Source organism: Mauremys mutica, chromosome 2 (genome assembly GCF_020497125.1).
Source record: "Mauremys mutica isolate MM-2020 ecotype Southern chromosome 2, ASM2049712v1, whole genome shotgun sequence".
Lineage (NCBI taxonomy): Eukaryota > Metazoa > Chordata > Testudines > Geoemydidae > Mauremys > Mauremys mutica.
The window spans coordinates 91,603,109-91,620,014 of NC_059073.1; the positions used below are offsets into that span (position 1 = coordinate 91,603,109).

The following is a 16,906-nucleotide window of genomic DNA, read 5'->3' on the forward strand; positions in this document are numbered from 1 at the left end:
TAGGTTAATGGCTTTGAAAGAGACAAGAAAAGGCCAAGGAAACGCAGAGGATCCCCGTATTTGTCTTCTGGGAGCAAGGGCAATTTTCTTTCAGACTTGGGACTAGAACCTACAGAGAAGGAACCTCAGAATCATTTTTTGAATAATTTGGAACTATTCTCAAGAGTATTATGTGGACCTTGTATGCTCCTCCAGATAACCCTCTGAAAAAAGCATAGGAGGAAGTGGGCGAGAAGAAGAGTTCACTACAAGTTAAATCTGTTCTGATTTATACTCCCTAAAGTTGATAGAACCCTAATATCTGATTAAAGAAATGGCAGTAATAAAGAATAATATAATAATAAAAAATGAGGTAATGTCAGCAGCCCTTCATACATCCATTACCTCTACATCTTGTTCTAGAGCCATGCAAGCATGGTCAGACTCCTGTTGCCCATTGTCATTCAAGATCATAGATTCCAAGGCCAGAAGGGACTATTACGACTAGTTTGACCCCGTGTCTAACATAAGACAGAGAACTTCCCCCAAGTAATTCCTAGAGCACATCTTTTAGAAAAACATCTAATCTTGATTTAAAAATGGTCAGTGGTGGAGAATCCACCAGGACCCTTGGCAAATTATTCCAATGGTTAATTACTGACCATTAAAAATGTAGCCTTATTTCTAGTCTGAATTTGTCTACCTTCAGCTTCCAGCCATTGGATTGTTCTACCTTCCTCTGCTAGATTGAAGAGCCCATTATTAAATATTTGGTCCCCATGTAGATACTGAGACTGTAATCAAGTCACCCCTTAACCTTTTCTTTGTTAAACTAAATAGATTGAGCTCTTTGAGTCTGTCACTGTAAGGCAGGGGTCTCAAACTCAAATGACCACAAGGGTCACATGAGGTCTAGTGCATTGGCCCGAGGGCTGCATCACTGACACCCCCACCCTCACTGCCCCCGGCCCTGCCCCCATTCCACCCCTTCCATGAGGCCCCACCCTTGCCCCGACTCTTTCTACCCCTTCTCCGCTCATTTCCGTCCCTTCCCCAAAGTCCCCACACAGTGCTGCCCCTTCCCTGTCACCAGGGGCTGCAGGAGGGGTGCAAGGTGTGGCAGGGGCTCAGGGCAGGGAGTTGAGGTGCAGGAGGTGGTGTGTGGGGTGCAAGAGGGGTGAGGGGTATGGCAGGGGGTCGGGGTGCAGGGTGCAGCAGGCGGCCCAGGGCAGGGAGTGCAGGAGGAGTGGGGTGTGTGGCAGGGGGCTCAGGGTAGGGAGTTGGGGTGCAGGAGGGGTGTGGGGTGCGGCAGGGGCTCAGGGCAGGGAGTTGGGTGCAGGAGGGGTGTGTGGCAGGGGGCTCAGGGCAGGGAGTTGGGGTGCAGGAGGGGTACAGGGTGTGAGCGGCTCAGCGCTGCTTACCTAGAGCGCCTCTGGGGTGGCAGCGGCGCGCATTGGGGCCAGGGCAGGCTCCTGGCCCGATGCCGCGCCTCTCCACTCCAGGAAGCCGCCAGAACCACGGCCCCTGGGGGGAGTGGGGGTGGGCACAGGGCTCCGCTGCTGCTCCCCAGGTACCTCCCACGAAGCTCCCATTGGCCACAATTCCCTGTTTCTGGCCAATGGGAGCTGCGGGGGGGCGGTACCTTGAAGCGAGGCAGCGCAGGAGCCCTCTGCCGCCTCCTCCCTCCCCTCCAGCCCGAAGGGATGTTTTGCCAGCCACTTAAGGGAGCGGCGCTGGGCCCGCTGAACCATGGGGGCAGCCCGTGGGCTGTAGTTTGCCCACCCCTGGCCTGGAGGTAGGCAGAAGGGCGCGGGGAGCTTGGTGGGCCGGACAGAAGAGCCCCGCGGGCCGTATGTTTGAGACCCCTGCTGTAAGGCATGTTTACTATTCCTTTAATCAGTCTCATGGCTCTTTTCTGAACTGTGTCCAGTTTATCAACTGCTTCATGCATTGTGGGCACCAGAGCTTGACACTGTGCGAAATAAAAAGAGGTAAAATAACCTCTCTGCTCCTTCTCAAGATTCCCCTGTTTATGCATTCCATTATTGCATTAGCTCTTTTGGCATAGCATCACACTGGGAGTTTATGTTCAGCTGATTATCTACCATGACCCTCAATCTTTTTCAAAGTCACTGCTTTAGTCTTGAGAAAATATGTTACAAATGGCATCTTCAGGGGCCTGGTCTGAGTTTATGGCATGTGGTGTTAGCATGGATGGATCCAGTCCATGCAAGGGCAAAGCAATTTTTTAAATTTTTACAGTATAAATTCTTAATATGGGCATCAGATGCTAATCCAAGTGGTACCCATATGCAACTCATTGGAGACAGAAAATGGGTGTAGGATTGTTTTATCCAGACGCAAGAAGATTTCTTTGAGTTGCTGTGCTGCTCAAACCCACACCAATTAGAACTACTTGCTTCTAGAAACTACTGTAAATATTAATTTTAAACTTTCTATTGGGAAATAGTCCAGACAGTACAGAATTAAAAGTTTACTTCATCCAGTTATCAGTGTCAGACAACCATGTTGTTGTAAGCAGTTTCATAATTTAGCACTATTTGAATGATGGCTTGAGTGGCATGGTGGTGTGATTCTCCCCCACTCCCTGCCCCCCCCCCGATGAAGTGTGCATCAGCAAGATAGGAACACATCTTTCCAGTGCTATCTTTCACCGATGGTGCACTTAAAATATTAAGTATGTAGCAACCATTGTAGTTATTTCATTGATTATAATGACAGTTATCCTACACTTTATCCTTGAGTTTATTTCTCTCAACATTTATAGACATCTGTAAGACATGTATCTTGTAGCTGGTAACCTCCTGGAATTCTCATTCTTCACTTGAGTGTTAAGCATCTGTCATATGAAAGGATGGCCTGTTTTAGGTAGTCATATATTTGCACTGGCACAAGTTTGTGCCCGGTCACAGATGACGTGCAACCACTTCTGTTGTGCAGTTGTGGTTGTGCTGAAACATGTACAAATTGTGCGCTGCATTTTATGACATTGTCCTTGCAACTCAGCCTTTCTCTTTAAATGCTTTTGTGATTTGTTCAGGTGATTTGCAGTTGTTTATTTCATTTCATGGTTGAGAATGTTACATATTTTGCCAAAGAGTTTTCCTCTGTCTTTAAATGCTTCTCTAAGAAAATATTTTTTGTCTCTTGCTGATTTATTTGCAAGATCAGACTTTTGTCATGGCTTTTTATTTATTTTTTGGGGGGGCAAAATTGTTTTTTCACAGCTGGGCTTTTTCTTATATAGGTCCCTGTTACCCTCCACTCCCATCTCGATTTTTCACACTTCTATTTGGTCACCCTAGGAGAGACCAAATTTAATGGTTCTGCAGACTTTGCTGCTAAAAAGGTTTTCCTCCTGTCCTGTTTCTCTTTTCACCAGAATAGAGTGGAACCAAGTCTGCACAAGAAACTTTTCCTGATGTGGCTTTGTGGTTTCGGGGTGTAAATTTTTTTGAGGGGTGTTATTTCAATACTGGCAAAATCCTAGGGCTTGGCTACACTTACAAGTTGCAGCGCTGGTGGAGGCTTTCCAGCGCTGCAATTACACCCCGTCCACACTTGCAGGGCACAACCAGCGCTGCAACTCCCTGGTTGCAGCGCTGGCTGAAAACCCATCCGGGTTGGGGTATAAGGAGTGCAGCGCTGGTGATCCAGCGCTGCTCATCAGGTGTGGACACTCACCAGCGCTTTAATTGTCCTCCAGGGAATAAGGAGTTATCCCAGAATTCCTGTTCAGCCACTCTGCTCATCAGTTTGCACTCTACTGCTCTGGCCTCAGGTGACCCGCCCTTTAAATGCACCGGGAAATTTAAAAATCTCCTTCCTGTTTGCTGCAGCCAGGTGTGGAGTGCAATCAGTTAATCTTTACAGGTGACCATGCCTCCACGCGGCAAACGAGCCCCAGCATGGAGCACTGGCGAATTGCAGGACCTCATTAGTGTTTGTGGGGAGGAAGCTGTGCAGTCCCAGCTGCGCTCCAGCCGTAGGAATTACGATATCTTTGAGCAGGTATCAAGGTCCATGCTGGATAGGGGCCATGATCGGGACGCACTGCAATGCAGGGTTAAAGTTAAAGAGCTGCGGAGTGCCTATTACAAAGCCCGCGAGGGGAATCGCCGATCCGGAGCTGCCCCCACGACCTGCCGTTTTTACAGGGAGATGGACGTGATACTTGGGGGTGACCCCACTGCCAATCCCAGGACCACGATGGACACTTCTGAGCAGGGTGGGGGACAGGAGGAGGAGGAGGAGGCGGAGGCGGCAGCGGGGGGGGGAGGAAAACGCGAGTGAAGCTACTGGGATGGGGGAAGACACCCCAGAGTCCCAGGAGGCATGCAGCCAGGAGCTCTTCTCAAGCCAGGAGAAAAGTACCCAATCGCAGCAGCCAGCAGTTGCAGAAGGACAAGCAGAGCATCGGGTTACCGGTAAGCGGCTTTTATTTTCTGGGTGGAAATGTTTCTGGAGAGGAAGGGGGGTTAGGGCTGCATGCATGCCAGCCTAGATGTGGAATAGCCCATTGATGTGGTCTATCACGTCGCGGTAATCGGCTGCAGTTATCTCCTCAAAAGTTTCAGCCAGAGCGTGGGCAATGTGCCTGCGCAGGTTTATAGGGAGAGCCACTGTGGTCCTTGTCCCAGTCAGGCTAACGCGTCCGCGCCACTGTGCCACGAGGGGTGGTGGGACCATTGCTGCACACAGGCAACCCGCATAGGGTCCAGGGCGGAATCCACATTGCTGTAGAAGAGCCTCCTGCTCTTCCCTAGTGACCCGCAGCAGGGAGATATCTTCCAGGAGTAACTCCTGTGAAAAATGTTGGGAGACTCTTTAGAGATAGGGAGATAGTGAAGATCACCCCTGCAGCTGCATCTTCACTCAACCCCTCTATCACTGCAGCTGTTCGGTGCACTTCCCCGAAGCAACCAGCACCCCTCTATCACTCAAGCCCCACTTCTCCCTCTATGCAGCACCCCTCACTCACCATTTCGTGGCTTCTGTTGTGTTATGTGTGTGGGAAAAGTATGCTAAGGTGAGGACTGAAAACTCCTTCAGTGTGTGGGAATTACTGTCTGGATGAGATAATGAAAACAATGCTTCCCTGTTAACTGTTGCCATTTTTGCTTTCCAAAAGTGACCTTGACTGCTGGACTGACCAGATCTACCACTGCACAGAGACTGCAGAATCTGAGGAAAAAGCCCCGAAAGAGCAAGGAGGACATGCTGAAAACTGTTATTGATCACTCTGCTAGAGAGAGTAAAAACTTGCAGGAGTGGAGAGAAAAGGAAAGCATGATCCGCCAGAGACATTGGCGGAGAAACGCTGTGGCAAAGAGGAAAAGCACAAACCAGCTGCTAGACATCCTGTCGCGCCAAGCGGACTCTCTCCAGGCTATCGTAGCCATGCAGGCAGAGCAGTCCCGTGCTGCCCCACAGCCCCCCCGTCCCAAAGCTTTTTGCCTTGTGCCCCAATGTCAGCTCAAACCCCCTTTCCCCAGCATCCAGGTTCTTACCACCACCAGCTGCCTCCAACACCTGTACGTTCACCAACCAGCCCTGATAACTACAACCCTTACCCTCTGCACTCAACCCCCATCACCATGCAGTATATGCACCCTGAAGTGCAGGATTCATTGCACAGCACTACAGACAGGACATATGCAACTTGTGACTGTACAGTTCACCAACCCACACCCCTGCCCTCTTGTGTTCATGAAATGTTGTGTGTCTGTCTGTCAAGGAAGTTTTTTTCTTTTCAATAAAACAATTCTTGGCTTTGAAAACAGTCTTTATTATAGCAGATAGTGAAAGATACCTTAGCCCAGTAAAGAAACAGGCACTGCAAATCATTTTTGGGATAATAGAATAACAGTGTAAACAGTGCACTTCACTCCCATGCAAGGCAGCAAACATTACTGTTGGCTTTCAACCTCAAATTCTTCCCTCAAGGCATCCCTAATCCTTGAAGCCCTGTGCTGGGCCTCTCTATTAGCCCTGCTCTCTGGCTGTGCATATTCAGCCTCCAGGACTTGAACCTCGGTGGTCCATGCCTGACTGAATGTTTCACCCTTCCCTTCACAAATATTATGGAGGGTACAGCAAGCGGATATAACCGCGGGGATGCTGCTTTCCCCCAAGTCTAGCTTCCCATACAAGGATCTCCAGCGGGCCTTTAAACGGCCAAAAGCACACTCCACAGTCATTTGGCACCAGCTCAGCCTGTAGTTGAACCGGTTCTTGCTCCTGTCAAGCTTCCCTGTATAGGGTTTCATGAGCCAAGGCAGTAACGGGTAAGCGGGGTCTCCAAGGATCACAATGGGCATTTCGACGTCCCCTACTGTGATCTTCCTGTCTGGGAAAAAAGTCCCTGCCTGCATCTTCCTGAACAGGCCACTGTTCCGAAAGATGCGTGCATCATGCACCTTTCCAGGCCATCCTGTGTAAATGTCAATGAAACACCCACGGTGATCCACAAGCGCCTGGAGAACCATAGAGAAATACCCCTTATGATTAACGTACTCTGATGCCAGGTGGGGGGGGGCCAGAATAGGAATATGCGTCCCATCTATCGCCCCTCCACAGTTAGGGAAACCCATTTGTGCAAAGCCATCCACAATGTCCTGCACGTTCCCCAGAGTCACGGTCTTTCTTAGCAGGATGCGATTAATTGCCTTGCAAACTTGCATCAAAACAATTCCAACGGTTGACTTTCCCACTCCAAACTGGTTCCTGACCGACCGGTAGCTGTCTGGAGTTGCCAGCTTCCAGATTGCAATAGCCACCCGCTTTTCCACCGTCAGGGCAGCTCTCAATCTTGTGTCCTTGCGCCGCAGGGTGGGGGCGAGCTCAGCACACAGTCCCATGAAAGTGGCTTTTCTCATACAAAAGTTCTGCAGCCACTGCTCGTCATCCCAGACTTCCATGATGATGTGATCCCACCAGTTAGTGCTTGTTTCCCGAGCCCAAAAGCGGCGTTCAACGGTGCTGAGCATTTCCGTGAATGCCACAAGCACTGTAGTGTCACACGCGGCAGGAGAATCGATATCGATATCATCGTCAGACTCCTCACTGTCACTTTGGAGCTGAAGGAATAGCTCGACTGCCAAACGTGTTGTGCTGGCGACACTCATCAGCACAGTCCTCAGCAGCTCGGGCTCCATTTCCCACAGAAATCGCGATTCACACACAGTAAAACAGAAAGACACTCACAATGGCGCCAAATGTTGCCGGAAAGACTGAATGCTGGGATGTGAAGCGATGCACCACGGGGCGTTGGCACAGGAAGCGGAATGACCCACACACTTCCTTCCCCTTCCCACAATACTCAGCGCCAAAATGGGACGAGGTGCTCTGTGGGATAGCTGCCCACAATGCACCTCTCAATACAGCGCTGGAAAGTGCTGCAAGTGTGGCCACACTGCAGCGCTGGTAGCTGTCAGTGTGGCCACACTCCAGCGCTGGCCCTACACAGCTGCATGACCAGCGCTGTAACTCCCAGGGCTGCAACTTGTAAGTGTAGCCAAGCCCCTAGTGTAGCTGCAGTTTATGCTGGCAAATGTACTTTATGCCTCTGTAGCTTATTTTGCTCACCGAACCAGGATAAGTGTTTTTTTGTTTGCAGGTTGGATTGACTTAAATCAAAGTGGTTTTAATCACCCAGCAGGAAACCTTGATTTAAATAATCAATTTTAATTGTGTTTTGCATTTGTAATCTTTATTATTTTCCTAAAGAGAGAATGATTCTCATTAGTTGGTATTGATTTGCAACTAAATATAGCCTTTACACTACATTTGGTGTTCCTTTTGCTAGTCAGCATGATACACGATATGCACATTTACTTTATCAGTTATATAATGTAACATATTCATTCAGATTCTTAATTTTTACTCTTATGTTTAGAAAATGGTGAATGATACATTTCTTATTGATTAGATTAATTTTTTAATTGTTTTGTGTCAAGCTCTGGATGGAAATTCAAATTGAATTAAAATTCACAAAAATTTTATTAAATAAAATGGCTTTAAAGGTGCTGGATGAACTTTTTTGTGTATCAAAAAGTTTTGCATTTAATATGATTTATTAAACAAAGGAGGTATTATCTGTAGTTAGTAAATTGAACTGTTTTGTTTCTGGTCCTAGCGTCCTGCAAGGTTTTAGAACTAGAAGATCTCATTCTCGCATCTAGTTTTTATTCATACACTGGGAGAGAAAAAAAAACTTTCCTGCTTTTTCAACTCCCAGTGCTTTCTTAACTTTGAACTGAACTAGTTGTGTAAACTGAAATGAAGAAAGCATTCTCTTTGACCCTGCAGAAGAGGCTACTGCTGTCAAAAGCTGGTTTAGGACTTCAGCAAACTTTGTTTCTGGTTGCTTAGCAAATGGCTTCCACCAGTTGAGTGGTTTGATTTGCTTTAAAACTTGGGAGGAAATATTTATTGCTCAACATTAACGATTGTAATTAATTTAAATGATTTAAATAGATTATAATTTTAGGCCTTATGTAGGTTGTCAATTTCAAATTTATTTTTAAGTAGGTCTATTTTTAAAAAATAAACTCGTATTTAATTTAAAATAAAATGTATTCATATTTTTAAAAAAAGCATCAATTTTTATTCACCCTGTTTCTGCTATAACCTGCATCTGTGCTAAATTGGTATGCTCGTTTAACTATGTCAGTATACCTTTTCTAGTGTAGATATTTAGAACTAAGTCTGACCAAAACAGTTAGTTACAGGTGTGTTTGATCTTTACAATGCTAGAGCAGCCCAAGAACTGAGTATCTTTCTCAATGGAAATATGAATCCCACCCAGTCTTCCTTGGAGTAATCCTAGATCTCTCTCTATATTTATACATATATGTATAAAAAGAGAGAGGTCTCTCTCTCTCTCCTAGAACTGGAGGGACCTTGAAAGGCCATCAAGTCTAGCCCCCTGCCTTCACTAGCAGGACCAAGTACTGATTTTTGCCCCAGTTCCCTAAATGGTCCCCTCAAGGATTGAACTCTCAACCCTGGGTTTAGCAGGCCAGTGCTGAAACCACTGAGCTATCCCTCCCCTGTCTTAACCACATGAGGACAACTGCAGCTAAGTTGAGGTTGCATAACAGCCTTCTAAGCGAATTGGCTGGCATTTAATGGGGAGCAAATGCACAAACTCTCTGATCATCCCCTTTAGCCCTCTGTACATCTGCAACAGAATACTGTTCCTGTCTAGCTCCATTCATCTCATGTCAAGTTGGTTGATGCACAGCTATATTCAACTGTGCGCATTGTAACTGGCATGATTCGACTCATACCAGTACCATGGCTCCCTGTGTTAAGCAACATCACTCTTCCGAGCACCTGTGATATGTATGCTACAGCCAGAATGGTTGAGAAGATCGGGGCAATCCTGGTCCTACCACTATACACAGACTTCTTTAACCACCCAAGAGTGCACTTGTCATCGATGCACCTGTTGTGGGACCACTTGCCCTGCCCAGATTTTTCTGTGATGTCAATGTGGTATGAAGAATGAGCTTCAGCTGATGTCAGAAACCAGTCTCTTATAACTGACCTGACAACATGTATACCTAGCTTTGGTTTGCCAAACTGTTCATGGGCCCTTCTGAACCGATTTTGAATGAGCCAGGGACAATGTGCAGCCAGCCGTCACGCTTGGGGCTGGCTAGCAGGAAGATCCCAGGTGCGCTGTGGACAAAGACAGAGAATGTTTCACATCACTGACTGCCCTCTTACCAATTTGATGGTGACCTGAGGGTTCTGCGCTTCGCTGATGAGGCTGTTGCAAATTGGCTTGGCAAGCTCCGCATCCAAGACAAAATGTAGACATGGTTTAAGTGGAAGCCTCTGTCCATTCTTCCCTGTCCTAACGTTTGTCTTCAGCCAGTTATCAACTCCTCTCCAATCTCTCAGAACCAAGGATTCAGATTGAGGGTTCACAGGATTGTAGAAATGAAGGAAGTGCCATACTGACAGATTAGTGGGCCATCTAGCTCAGTATCCTGTCCAGTCGTGGCTAATACCAGTTGCTTCATCTAGAGGTGCTGGGGGATTCCTGTTACAGACTTAACCTACAGATAGGGAAAGTTTCATCCCTGATCTCAGGGCTGGGTTATATCCTGAAATTTGAGGGCTTATATCCTTTTACTTTTTGTCTTCTTTAATGAAAACATTGTTCTTTTTGTGTGTGACTGTTTTAACTATGGTCAGTTACAAAAACTAAAATAGAAGTTGTTTTAATTTCAGCATTTTCACAATAAGTTGCAGTAGGATTTTTAAAATGTCATTTAAGAGCCCCAAAGTAGTTGTGATAGCTAAAAACTCTGCATGTGAAATTCAGTTAAGAGCAAATTTCATATATATAAAACCTTCTCAATAAAACTATAAGCAGGCATCCTCCCATTCAGTGCGTTTGCTATCTTGCTTTCCCACAGCTTGGGGCCAGTTAACCTCACTTGTGCTTGGAACACTGCAGCTTCCTCTTCTCTCCTCTCTTTATGCCATTGCTACTAGGTGCCATCTGAGGATGGGCTCTGCTTGAAGAGAAGGAGCTTATCTTGCTGACACTGAAACTGTCTCTTTGCTTGGCCAACTAGTCTAGTCGCTTCCCTCATCTAGAACCATAGGGTGGTTTTTTTTTGTTTTTGTTTTTTTGGCGAACATAGTGTTGTTCATCAAGAGCTATGTGGATAACCATGGAAGCTGAATTCTCTTGTCCACAGAATAGGTACAGTGTGGGCAACAGCAATTTAAACATTTCTGTCTTCTCTGCCAGTTTTTTTTCTGCCCACATCTGGAAAGACCACTTAAAGGATTAGTGTTTCTGCCCATTTTGTCCTTGGCAACTCTATCAACGGTCAACCAGCGAGCAATTAATGCATCTCAGTATCACAGAATTTTACCTGTTCTGACTTAAACATTTTACTACTCAAGTATAACAAAGCTCTAGAAGGTTTCTTAATCTTAAATATGCGTTGCTTCTGTTTCTAAGGAAAAATACTGCCATAGTTATTTTAACCCTTTGACTATCATATAGTATTTCAAGAAAATTGTGGGAAAATAAGCATAGTAACTTTGCTGAAAATGTTTTCTTTTCTGTATTGGCTGTACTATTTTTAAATAATTTGAATCCAAACTGTGACTAGTTTGTATTACAGAGGTGTGCACTGGCACGCGTGTGTTTTTGTGTGCGCGCACACACACGCGCGCGCACACACACACACACACACACTGTTGTCGTGTAACAGAGTACATGTGGGGTCTGGACATCTAACAAGAAGAATATGTACCTTGGTGCATGCTTTGTAATTGTTAATGTTCTCAGGAGATAGTTTTTGTTATAAGAAATTAATTTAACAGTATTCAGGACTGCATAAGCAAGTTTTTTTCCTAGAAACATACCTTTTTTTTTTTTTTTTTTTAAAACAGGTCCCTTCACAGATGTAGTCACTACAAATCTTAAGCTACGAAACCCATCAGATAGAAAAGTGTGTTTCAAAGTGAAGACCACAGCGCCTCGTCGATACTGTGTGCGGCCAAACAGTGGAATTATTGACCCAGGATCAACTGTAACTGTTTCAGGTAAAAACAAGTTTGTTGTGCAGCTTTATAGTTCTGATTCTGTTGTTCCAGGATATTACATGAAACACTTTGCCACCTGTCCCTTACAGAAACTATTGCATAACATCATTAACTATGGTTTTTTTGTAAAGTATTGTTGATAATGAATTGTTAGTACAGTCTCTTCAGTATTGTTAAGCTTGCAGGTGCCACCACAACAACTTGTACACCAAAAGTTAATATATGAAAATGAAAATCCTGGATACTGAAATATTTAGCTGTCTGTTACAAACTATTATGTTTTTGACTTAATTTGGACAAGTTAACACAGTCAAATTACCCTTTCTGTATAGATGGGTGTGACTTTAAAAAAAAGTGGTTCAAGATCAGATTATGCAGTAGGAAAGGAAATGGGAAGGTGGGATAGTGAGGAAAAGATATGATGCAGGATACTGAATTACAATTATAATCTGTTATCACCCATGATGAGTGTATGGAAGCAAGAGGGGAAGGTGAAAAGGACCAGAGAAAAATTAATGATGCCCTTGCCCAAGAGAGGCATATTTTTGTTTATAATCCACTCTCGGTTTGTAGTGGGACATCACTTTATGGCTGTGAAGTAATTACACTGTATTTGATATCTGATTATAATTAATGACGCTTTAAAAATTAGATGAAAACTTACAGTTGCTTGGATCATATAGTACATTCCATATTTAAAATGATTAAGTGGACCATATAATTAGCTTAATCGCAGCATCACAAATCCACTATTCAATAACTATCTTTTCCAGATTATTTAGGTAGCCTAATGCTTTCCATTTATAAAAAGTTCTTAGTCTTTTTAAAGAAGCTCTAACATGTCCATAGTTTGCAGCAGGCCTTTGAAATTCAGCAGAGGAAGAGCCCTGGGGACTGACAGTGCCTTTTCTTTCTCCCATGAAAATTTGTTTGGTTTGGCTTGGACAGGTTTTGCTGCTGTTGTTTGAAAAATTGCCATTGCCTTTCTGCCACTTGTGTTGTCAGCAAAATTTTGTCAGCCAGCCAAAATAACTGGACATATGTATTTTAATCTAAGACTGGACCCATGGTACTGCCAAAGCAGCAGCACACTGTACAGAGAATACTGGGTGCGGGCTGCCTCTCCAGGGTCTGGGGAAAGGGCTGTACTCTCCCATGAGTGAGCAAATGGCTCTGGTAGCTCATCCCACTGCCCTATGGTGGGGGAGGGCACATGGGGAAGGAGCTCTCCCACCTCCCATGAGGGAAGGAAAGAAGAGCCAGGTTGTCCCCTCACCACTTCCATGGACCCACCATATGGATCCAGCTTGTCATTCTTTTCCCCCTCTCCTAGACTGCTTTGGGTATTGGGAAGGAGTAGGGAAGTAATCCTTTGCTAGGTGGTGCTCTAGGTTCAGGCAGAGTCATTCAGGCTCCTGTCTTGCTCTCCTTGGGGCTTCCACAGTGTAGCAGGGAAGCTGCCAATGGAACAACCAGAGCTGCTGTTTTTCTTCCTTCTTGTGGTGTGGCAGGAGCCAGCGGAGGAGCTGCTGAGAAGCAGCAACAGGGATGTGGGGAGCAGATGCTCAAAGCACTCCTGATTCACATGGATACTAATCTTGAGAAGTGGCTGAAGGAGACTGGGAAGGCTGATTCAAACAATTCTGTTTAAAAGTTGCCGGGCACAGTTTATGGAGCAAATTTTTGATTTATAGTCAAATAAAAATTTTCTTCTTAACAGTTGCTCTTGAAGAGAACAAGTTGGGCCACTGTTATGCAAGAAGTAGATCACAGCCCAAAGAGTTTCTACAGTGATTCCTATGTCTAGACCAACAATTTATGGTTGAGCTAGAACATTTCACTGAGACACCTTGAATTAAAGACTCTGTAGGTACATCTACTTTGCAAAAAAACCAAAACCTCGGATAAGGAGCCTGAGAGCCCGGTCAATTGACTGGGCTCATACTACAGGACTAAAAATAGCAGTGTAGGTGTTTCCAGCCTGACTGGGAACATCTACACTGCAATTTTTTAGTCCCCTAGCATGAACCCAAGTCAGTTGACCCAGGCTTTGAAACTTACTGCTGTGGGTTTCTTTGGTTTTTTTGCAGTTTAGACATATCTGCCAAGAGTAATGGAGAACTTATCTTATTTCCAGCAGAACTTTGCTAACTTCACCTTTCAGCCATTGTATCTCATTATGCCTTTGTCTGGTAGGCTAGAGTCCTCTAGTATCAGATATCTTTTCCTTGGGTAGTCAGTTTATAGATTTGTGATCAAGATTCCACTTGACCTTTTCTGTAGTAAATTAGGTAGAGCTCCTTTAGAATCTCATAGTAAGGTGTCTTTTCCAGGCACAAATCATCCCTCTAATTCTTCTCTGAACCTCTCAAAATTTTCAACATCCTTTTTGAAGTGTAAACACCAGTACTCAACATAGTATTCCGGCAGTTGTTTCACCAATGCAAAACAGAAGTAATATCACACACTACTCCTGCTTGATTCTCCCAGTTAACACAGTCAGGTATTTTAATAGCCCTCTTTGCCACAGAATCACAGTGGAGGATCATGTATAGTTAGTTGAATACAGTGACCCATAAGTACTTTTCAGAGTTGCTGCTTTCCAGAATCCAGCTTCCTAGTCGGTAAGTATGGCTTGCGTTCTTTGTCCCTAGATGTATTGTCTAGCATTTGGCTATGTTAAAAGGCAGATCACACACCATGTTTCCAAATGACCCAGATCATTCTTTATCAGTGACCGTACCTTGTTATTTGCCATATCGCCAGTCTTTATCATCTGCAAATGTTATCAATAGTGATTTTATATTTTCTTTCTGATCATTGACAAAAAATCTAATCAATAGTGGTGGGCTGAGAGTGATTATTTCAGGATCTCACTAGAAAAGCCCCACTGGTTAATACGTCTCAAGTTTAAATGGGGAGTTATCTGTTACTTTTAATCCATTTAACATGTGTCATATTGATTTTTGAATTGTGCTAGGTTTTAAATCAGAATGTCATGCAGTATTGAAGACAAAGAAATCCAAATGTGTATATTGTGTTATATGTATTGTATATTATATCAACACAGTTACCTTTCTCAGCTACACTTGTAATCTTGTCAAAGAAAGATATGTTTGTTTGACAAGACTTTTTTCCATTAAACCGTATCAACTAGTATATTTTTGTCCTTTAACTCTACTGATAGTGTGGCAGATCAGTCATTCCATTGTTTTGCCCAGGCTTTGTTATGCTAATTGGCTTATAATTACCTAGGTCATCAAATTAATTTTATAAGAATATTGACACAACAGTGGCTTACTCACTCTTCCAAGACATAAATGGTCCAGAACGTTCTTTGGACAACTCTGTGGATTTTGAGGTATTAATAGAGCTTGTCTTGGAGTAGGCAAAGACCCCAGTGGTTCAGGTTTTCAATTCTGAACTTGTTAGATCTTTTTACCTTAAAGTCTTAACTGTTTTTCTGGAGTTCTCCTTGGAGAATTAGATATCATCCACTCTGGTAATACCAGGCCTCAATTGAAAGGGCAAGGCATGTGTTAAAGCTTGAAAGAGAGCCTGGCACCCCACTCTGTCAGAATTTTTTATTTAAATAGGATTTAAAAAAAACCAAATATTTTAAACAGTCTGAACAAAAATTTCTTTACTTCTCAGTTGCTCTAATTTCAGTCGCTTATCATTATCCTAATCCTATTAGGTTCTCAGTCATCCATGGAAAAACAGGGTGGTGAAAACTTTATTCCTCTTTATTAGAAACAAGAAATGTCATCACCCTTTTTTGGGTGACAGGAAAGTGGGAAATGGTCGTTCAGACTTTTGTGAGCCAAAGATTTCTTTTTAAAAAAGTTATGCAAGCACATCTGTTCCCTCCTTCCTCCCCCTCCCCCCCGTCTACAAGACATTGGTGACATAGCCTCTCTCTCTCTATATATAGAGGCTATCAGCACTTTGATCCTAGGTATGGAAGATGGTAGAACTTACAGGTGACCAGTATCAAAGGAGAATGGGCTGGTACTTGCTTGTCTGTCATTGTACTGTCCTCTCCAGAGAGGAAGGGGGAAGCTGGCCCAACTAGCACCTGTCTTCAAAAAACTCTTTGGAGTGGATACTGATTGTAACTACCATCGTTTATATTCGGGGTCTGTTGTCTTTGCATTCACTTAAATTACAATATGTTTCTGACTATACAGACAGCAAATTATGATCCCTAAGATAGTTCAGTTTGTATTGCAGAGGAATTAAAAATGGATTGAAGGAAATTAAACTTGTTTGGTCTTTATCTTAAATATTTTCTGGTACTGGTGGAAATTAAAAAATGTTCTGCCTGTTTGTAGTTTTGGATCAAAACAGGTTATTATAAATATGGGCTTTAAGTGTTGTAAATTCTAGGATTTATACAGCTGTAAGATTTGTTCCAGGTGACAGCTGTTGCTACAGTGTATTCTTCCTCTTCATTTGCATTGTGGCTTTGTTAAAGGCTAGTCAAATGAGAATTGAATTAAAGCTAAAATGATTAATATGCTTGCACTAAATGATCAGTTGAAGAACCATGAATAATCTTACATTTGTTTTTGTACAGTAATGTTACAGCCTTTTGACTATGACCCAAATGAGAAGAGTAAACACAAGTTTATGGTACAGACAATCTTTGCGCCACCAAGCACTTCAGATATGGAGGCAGTGGTAAGTAAACGTATTAACATGAATATGCTGCCTGCTTAAAATTCAGTTTCTGCTGTAATAGGCTTAAAATTCAGTTTCTGCTGTAATAGGTAAACATATGTTCAAATTTAAGTAATTTTTACTTGGAACAAAACTCAACAGATATTTTCTGAAGAACTCTCTGACTACTGTGAATAAGTGATCAAAGGTTTTGAATCACAAATGCAAAATCATGTAATTAGTGCTTCTGAATTGCTTAATGAGCTTTGTTTGAAAGTTATTTATGGGGGCTTGGTGAATAGCAGGCAAATTGAATGTGAATGATGCGTGGATGAATTAGTTTTGGGTATTACAGCATGGGCCTATTGATCCTTGCAGTCAGTTAACAGACAGTAAACAGGGTTAGTGTGAAGGAGTTCAAAGAAAGTGTGAAGTGGCAAGTTCTAACATGAGAACAGCGTTACTGGATGTAAAAGAAGTTCAGCTGGGACAGTCTAATGGGAATCAAAATAGTCTGGTGGAGAAGATAAGCCTTCTTCTATAGGAAGACCAAGAAGGCAAAAATATGCACAAACTACAAACTCACTTTCCATTCTTGTAGAAGTAAGCACATACCTGAGGTTGAGCTGACAGATACAATTGTTGGGATATGTACCCTTTAGTC

At 43.8% G+C, this 16,906-nt stretch overlaps 1 protein-coding gene across 5 annotated transcripts in view; it reads left to right on the top strand.

Annotated features, from left to right (window-relative positions):
• Positions 1-16,906, top strand: part of VAPA (VAMP associated protein A) — a 50,158-nt gene that overhangs the window by 20,476 nt on the left and 12,776 nt on the right. For all 5 annotated transcript variants that reach the window (XM_045004513.1, XM_045004515.1, XM_045004511.1 and 2 more), the window contains exons 2-3: positions 11,428-11,580; positions 16,160-16,263. In XM_045004513.1, the coding sequence (XP_044860448.1) occupies positions 11,428-11,580; positions 16,160-16,263 (257 nt within the window). The remainder of the gene's footprint in view (positions 1-11,427; positions 11,581-16,159; positions 16,264-16,906) is intronic.